The sequence below is a fragment of the Gossypium raimondii genome, chromosome 3, assembly GCF_025698545.1.
Source record: "Gossypium raimondii isolate GPD5lz chromosome 3, ASM2569854v1, whole genome shotgun sequence".
NCBI classification, from domain to species: Eukaryota; Viridiplantae; Streptophyta; class Magnoliopsida; order Malvales; family Malvaceae; genus Gossypium; species Gossypium raimondii.
Genome location: NC_068567.1, coordinates 8536142 through 8543736, shown reverse-complemented (window position 1 = coordinate 8543736; position 7595 = coordinate 8536142). Strand labels below are relative to the sequence as shown.

Below are 7595 nucleotides of genomic sequence, written 5' to 3'. Positions count from 1 at the left end.
AAAATCCACATGACTTAACGTGACTATATATATATATATATATATTGATAAATGATGAGCATACAAATTAATTAACCGACAAGGTTTTTATACAAATTAATCGACTGGCAAGTTTTTTAAAAATAATTTATTGCTCAAATAATATAGAGCTATTTTATTTATTCAAATGATAAGTTTGGAATAGTAAAAAATTGGGTTTTCAAATGCCAAAATTTGAAAACCCAAAAAAGTATCAAAAAGAATAAAAAGTAAAAAAAAAATTAAAAATAAAAAAAATTATGAAAATAAAATTCTTTAAAATTTAAAAATAAATTCTAAAAAATAATAATTTGATTCGTACTAGATTAGTTGGACCAAAAATTGGTCGGTATCAAACCAAACTAAAAAATCGATTGAATTGGTAGTTGAACTAATTTCAAATTAGTTTAATCAATCGGTTCACAAAATGATTGGCCTAACCGGTTTAAAGTAAATAAATTATAAAAATCGATTCAACTGTCAATTCATATAGTTTTTTAGCTTGGGTCAATCAGTATGTACTAAATCATGGGTCAATCGATTTTTAAAATTTTTAAACATTTACAATATCTTTTTGCAAATACTTTTATCCCTAATTTTTTAAAATTTTTAAAGAGGTTTAATTTTTCATAATAATTTTTATTTTAAAAATTATAATTTTAAGTTTTCACCTTAAGTTGATACGATCTTTTGGGTTTCACAAAACTCAAAATTTTTTACTATTTAAAATATATCATAGGGATAAATAAAAGTGAAGCTATGTTAATTGAGTAATAAATTATTATTTTAATATTGTTTCAGGAATGAAATCTTATCCTCTACAGACCGTTGTTTTTTTGTTTCTTGTTCTCGTTTCAGTTTCCCTATAAATGGGTGTCATACCACAGGGCGCTAGGATCGGATATAGGAAACAGGTCTATTGGGTTCCTTGGTTTTACCTTTGATGCAGTTGTTTAAAAAGTAAATAAATATTTTTATATAATTACAATGTAATTTTGGTTTTATGTAACTTAAATGAAACCTAAAATAGTAAAATTAAAATATTACATGACTGACAAGTTAAATTTATGTCTGTTGACCCTAAAAGGAGCAGCCTTGTATAGGTTATGAACTAAATTTTTAATGAGTAATACGTGAAAATAATAAGTTGATATAATATTACACATATAATAACATGTTAGCCTCATCAGCTTTTGGAAATAGAAAAACTGAACTGAATTTAACAATTATCAAGATTGAAAAAGACCAAATTAAAGTATAGCAATTAAATCCATAACTTTTACTAAGTAGAGGGGCTAATGGAAGAATTTAGCAGCCAAAATTTTGTTTAAGAAACCGGTTTTTTTGACTTTGGGCTATCACTCATTTCTTTCTCAACAAATGCTATTTAATGCGAGGCAGATTATAGGTCGCTGTCATTTGGTAAACCTTCAAAACATTGGACTGACATAATGGCAGGAAAACAAAGCAAAGAAACCTCGGGAAAAGAAGGAAAAAGAAAATGTCAAAGTTTTCTCTAATTCTCCTCTACCTCAATTTCCTCTTCACCATTTCTTCTTCTTCCACTCTCATACCTTTAGGCTCAACTCTTCAAGCTTCAAATAGAAACCAATCATGGTCGTCACCCAATACCAGTTTCTCACTTTCTTTCATTCCTGTTACACCTTCCTCTTTTGTGGCTGCCATCACTTACAATGCTGGAGATGTTATTGTATGGTCAGCTAGTGATGGCAGCAATGGCACTGGTGATGGAGCTTCTCTTGTTGTCAACTCTGGTGGGACTTTAAATTTGCTTTCCAATGGAGCCCTCCGTTTAACTAATGGCTCCGGTGCCATTGTTTGGGACTCTGCTACTGCTAACAGAGGTGTTTCACATGCGTCTCTTGATGATTTGGGCAACTTTCAGCTCCTCAATAATGAAAGTGTTCCAATATGGTCCTCGTTCCAGAACCCGACTGATACCTTGGTTCCTTCACAGAATTTCACCGTTGGTATGATTTTACGCTCTGGGTCTTACTCCTTGACTCTTGATAGATCAGCTAATCTTACTTTGAACTGGAATGACACTATTGAATACTGGAGTTTAGGGTTCAACTCGTCTATCAATGGGAATTTGACATCACCTAGGTTTATGTTGCAGTCTAATGGGATTTTGGTAGGTTTAGATCCTTCGTTTGCTAGGGGGGTGATTAACATGGCTTTTACTACTGACTATGGTGAAAGCAACGACGTGTTTAGGTTTTTAAGGATGGATAATGATGGGAATTTGAGAATTTACAGCAGTAGTACTGGGAACAATGGGAGTGGGAATATAACCCAGACATGGGCAGCTGTAACTGATCAGTGTCAGGTTTACGGATTCTGCGGCAACATGGGAATTTGTAGTTACAAGGATTCGAAACCGGTTTGTGGATGTGCATCTCAGAACTTTGAGCCTGTTAATGAACATGACGGCAGAAAAGGATGCAAAAGGAAAGTGGAGATTGAGGATTGTCCTGGAGATGTTACCATGTTGCAATTAGAACATACCATGTTCCTAACTTATCCTCCTGACCTTTCCGATCAGTTGGTCACTCTTGCAATTGTAGCTTGTAGAACCAATTGTCTTGCTAGTAGTACTTGCACTGCTTCTACTTTAGTAGCTGATGGAAGTGGATTTTGTTACCTGAAAACGCCTGATTTCGTTAGCGGCTATCAGGGCGCGGTTCTTCCAAGTACCTCTTTCATAAAAGTTTGTGGACAAGCTATTCCAAATCCATCACCTTATCAGGAAGCGTCCGCTAAGGATAATGATTCCTTGCATACTATGGTCATTGTCTCTGTGGTTATGGCCAGCCTTTTGGCTTTGGTTGTAGTAGGGATAGGTTTTTGGTGCTTGCTTTACAGCAATCGCAATAAATCCGGGCGTATGTCAGTTCAATACGAACTTGTTGATTATGCATCTGGTGCACCAGTGAAGTTCTCATACAAGGAGCTGCAACAGTCTACAAAGGGGTTTTCAGAGAGGCTTGGAGAAGGTGGTTTTGGGGCTGTTTACAAAGGAACACTGGCTAATAGAATGGTGGTTGCAGTGAAGCAACTCGAGGGAATTGAGCAAGGTGAGAGGCAATTCAGGATGGAAGTTGCAACTATTAGTAGTACACACCATTTGAATTTGGTGAGATTGGTGGGGTTTTGCTGTGAAGGGCGTCACAGGCTTCTAGTGTATGAATTCTTGAAAAATGGTTCACTTGACAAGTTCCTTTTTACGTCGAAAGACCAATCCGGAAAATCATTGAAATGGGAAAATCGATTCAACATTGCTCTTGGAACGGCTAGGGGAATCACCTACCTTCATGAGGAATGTCGAGACTGCATAATTCACTGCGATATAAAACCGGAAAACATTCTGTTGGATGAAGCTTACACTGCCAAAGTGTCGGATTTTGGCCTTGCAAGGCTTATGAATCCAAAGGATCATAGGCACTTGTCATTGGCAAGCATTAGAGGGACTAGAGGATACTTGGCACCAGAGTGGCTTGCAAATCATCCAATAACCTCAAAGTGTGATGTTTATAGCTATGGGATGGTTTTACTAGAAATAGTGAGTGGAAGAAGGAACTTTGAGGTCTCACCGGAAACAGACGGTAAAAAGTTCTCCCTCTGGGCTTATTCGGAGTTCGAAAAGGGTCACATTGAGGCCATTGTTGATAAAAGAACAAAAGATGTTGACAGTGAAGAAGTTGAAAGGGCAATTATGGTGAGCTTTTGGTGCATACAGGAACAACCATCCCGAAGGCCAATGATGGGAAAAGTGGTGCAGATGTTAGAAGGGGTCATCGATATTGACAGCCCACCAGCTCCAAAACCGGCTGTAGAAGGCTCCAGCAGGGGAACAGCCATAACCGTAAACAGCAATGTGAGTGGTCTGTCAACATATGCAGCATCCAACCCTGCTCCCTCTTCATCATCTTCATTCATGAACATAGGAGCTTCGCCTCCAACACCAGAGAGGGAAATGGGGAAGGAATCTTCTTCCTTACTAGGCTTAAAGCTAAGTGAAACCGATCCCGACTCGTGATTTGCGCACAAAACAACAGCTCATCGATGTGCAGCTCCGTATTCTGGACTTGGTTCCTGAAGAGTTTTATTCTAGGCGTCGAAACATGGCACATCCCTTCGAATTTTCTTGTATTTTTTTTTTCTAAAAATGCCTCCTCTAAAATGGTACATCGTATCTTTAGCCCAATTTATTCCCCATCCATTTGACTCTTTTTTAAATTACTCAATCAGAATGGTTGGATTAATTTAAATAAAGAGATTAAATCTGAAAACTAAATCGATTATACCAAATTTTTATAACTTTAAAAAAATATATTTATAAAAAGGTTGTCAGGCACCTTACTGAAACGAATTTAATAAAACATGTTTTCTATCATAAACAATTATACTTTTAGTTTAGTTGGTTGATTTTGTTTGATTCTAATGAAGGGATTGGGTTAAAACCTCCTTTTTTTGAAGTTTTATTTTATTCATATTATCTTTTAGAAAATATTTGATATATTATCATTGAAGTTTTTAGACAAGTCGATTAGAAGTTGACAAATGTCTTATACGGATATAATAAAATATTTAAATAGGCTGCTTGTGGAATAAAAAAGTACATTGTTAGTGTACTAAATGCTAACCCTTTATTTTTTAGTTTTTAATTATCCATGGTTTAAATTGAGTTTAAATTGAATTAAATTTTTATTTAATTTGTAGTTAACTTAAATTTTTTTATCTAAAATTAAACATTATATGTTTAAAAATAAAAATTATTCGTTAAATTTATTTGTGGAAGCACAACTTACTTGTAGATGATAGCTGTCAAAGAGTTGTGAATGCACAACAAGACGTCGCATGTGGAATCTGCTATGGCTTTGGGTACACAACAAAAATAAATGCAAATATACTGCCTATACTTCAATCATATCATATCATCTCATCCCAAGCAATGCAATGTAGCAAATTTAATACAAATCACATATGGTAGCATTTACTGTACTAACACATGGCAAATCAGTAGCAAAATCATCCTTTTTATGTATTCAGATTAACAGTACGATAAGGCATGCCATTCATATGATCGTAAGTATATAGATACAATAGTAACATATATTGTTCATAATTCATGCAAATATATATAAGCAAATAATTACCACATTAATTCGATCAATTAGGGAATCTAACATATTTCATTTTATTAGGGACCTAAATGCATTAGTTAATTCATTGAAACTAATTTGAAACTTATTTAGGGACTAATTTGATCAAAACATAGAATTTTGGGTTAAAATTGTAGATTTTGAGTTATAGGGGACACACAATCGCATGGAGAGCCCTGGGCCGTGTGGACGGGGTACACAGCCGTGTGGTTAGGCTATGTAAGAGACTGTGGCCGTGTGGAATTTCAAAATTTCAACCTATAGGGGAGCCATGGCCGTGTGGTAGGCCGTGTGGAGGGTCCTAGGCTTTGTGAGAAGTGAAAAACCTAGGGTTTCAGGGAAACATGACCGTGTGAAGGGGCTGTGTGATTCACACAATGTCCGTGTGGCTGGTTGTATGGTCTAACGTAAGCTTGATTTTGTCTCAATTTTCTTGTAAAATAACACATACAAACGTCGCTCTTCGTGCTTGGATCTAGTCCGGGGTACCTAAATCAAGTCCTTCAAACGTCAATAACCAAGAGTTAGCATTTGATTTCAAGATTCGACAGTGTTATTGATACATCCGGCAAGAATCTAGAAAGATTTGGAAATCGAGTTTCAAGATTAGCTTAGATCGATACTATTTTGATAATTACAAATTCTATTACTAGAAACGATTGGACTTACTGAACTTGGATGAGAGAAACGGGGTTAACAATTGCAAGATTTGCTACCATTGAAAGAACGATTCATGCTTGGGATTGATCTTTGATTCGAGAGAGTGCCAACAAATTTAGCAAGGAAAGAAATTATTTGCAAAAAGAAAATGATGAAAAAGAAAAGGGGAAGATATGGGGGAAACAATTCTTCTTTAGGATGAAAAAGGATACCAAAATTCTAATATAATTAGGAAGGAGATTAGAGAGTTGTTCTGGTAAATTACCCATATTGTCAAAAATGGGGAAAAAAAAGGAATAGCGACGTGGATAGAATTTAGGAAACCAAGGAAAATGGAATAATGCTTAACCAGAAGGTTGTCGACATTTTATCGTTTTCTACTACATATACTACGTATATTGTAATAGCCCATTTTTGCCCGGGCCCATACCAGCAAAACACCCAAAATCAATTAAATAGTCCATTACAATGGCCCAGTATGGCCCAAAACCCACTAAACCCTAGCCCAACAGGCCCATAACATAAATTCTTCAGCAAACCCTAGGACGCCGCTCCTGCCTCCACACAGTCCCAGCGACGCACGCCTCCTCGCATGCCCACCACGCGTGTGCCTCTGGCCCTTTCCACGTCACCATACGAACGACCTCTTCCGTACAATGGTTGCACCTGCAAAAACACGTAGCAAGAAAAGCAGGAAGAGAACAACAGCAAAGCAAAATAGGCTAGCAAAAAATAATAGAAATAAAAAAAAAAGAAAGAACAGAGCAAAAATATATCTTTATTTTGTAATTTTTTATCTTTTTCGGCTATATAAAAAGCCATTTTTCAGAATCTGTGGAGGACACAGGCATATTGAATGAGAAAAATGAAATCAATACACAAGAAAGGTTTTCTTTTTCTCTTTTCTCGATTGGGTTCCTTTTTCTTTAGGTTTTCTTTTTTCTGTTTTGCTGTTAGCCTATACATAAGCATATACATATAATAAAAGGGAAAGAAAATACTTACCTCGGTGACCCCGTCGTCGTTCTCATCGGTTTTGTGGATACCAGAGAGGCTAGGCATGGTTTTAGCCTGAGAACGGCGCAAGAGGAGAGGGGAAAGACAGTTTTTTCTGCTTTTCTTTTAAGTGGCCGAATAACCTTGTTTAGGGTTTTAAAATTTGTTCTTTTGGGGTGTTGAAACGGTGTTGTTTGGGGCCTGAATCAATGGCCACCGAAACGGCGTCGTATTTGCATACCCGCACGTCCAACCCGACCCGAACCAACTAGATCCGCGTGTTTTGGCCTCTGGTGGTATATTTTTGCGCTTAGTCCCTCGCCTTTAAATCGCATCCAAATCAGTCTTTTTATTTTTTTAGATTTTGCCTGATATGTCACTGTTGTTTCATTTTGGTCCCTTCTGCCAATATACGTTTTGAAGGGCGGGGAAATTTCCCATCTAGTCCCCCACGTTATTCACGCGCTTTATTTTACCCCTAAACTCTGTTTTATTTTCGTTTTTTCTTTCTGACTTTGTTTTAAATTCTGTTTAATCCCTATTTACTCAGTTAAATTGTTTAAGCTTTATTTATTAATTTATTTAGCTATTTGTTATCCTGTAATTTTTATAGAATTCTAAAAACTCAATACCTTTTTTTCATGTATTTTTATATACTATTTAGTTAAGTCATTTATTTTATATGTTATTTTAAAATTAGTTTATTTTAATTTATTTTATTTAAAATTTCCGTGT

General features: G+C 35.8%; 1 protein-coding gene and 1 long non-coding RNA gene across 3 annotated transcripts; one reads left to right on the top strand and one right to left on the bottom strand.

Annotated features, from left to right (window-relative positions):
* Positions 1-1339: 1339 nt before the first annotated feature.
* LOC105797003 (G-type lectin S-receptor-like serine/threonine-protein kinase At1g34300) lies at positions 1340-4246 on the top strand. Its single transcript, XM_012626901.2, has one exon. It carries the CDS (start codon positions 1520-1522, stop codon positions 4076-4078), a length of 2559 nt encoding a protein of 852 aa, XP_012482355.1. The 5' UTR covers positions 1340-1519; the 3' UTR covers positions 4079-4246.
* Positions 4247-5157: 911 nt separating this feature from the next.
* Positions 5158-7037, bottom strand: LOC105797004 (uncharacterized). 2 transcript variants are annotated; one of them, XR_001134589.2, is made up of 3 exons: positions 6870-7037; positions 5874-6530; positions 5158-5705 (listed from the first exon to the last, which is right to left on the bottom strand). It is a non-coding gene; the product is annotated as an uncharacterized LOC105797004 (long non-coding RNA). The 2 variants fall into 2 exon arrangements; XR_001134590.2 differs by having other exon boundaries at positions 5158-5693.
* Positions 7038-7595: the final 558 nt, after the last annotated feature.

What these genes read in the sequence shown, in the direction of transcription:
- LOC105797003 (XM_012626901.2), top strand. Translation starts at nt 1,520, where the DNA reads ATGTCAAAGTTTTCTCTAATTCTCCTCTACCTCAATTTCCTCTTCACC.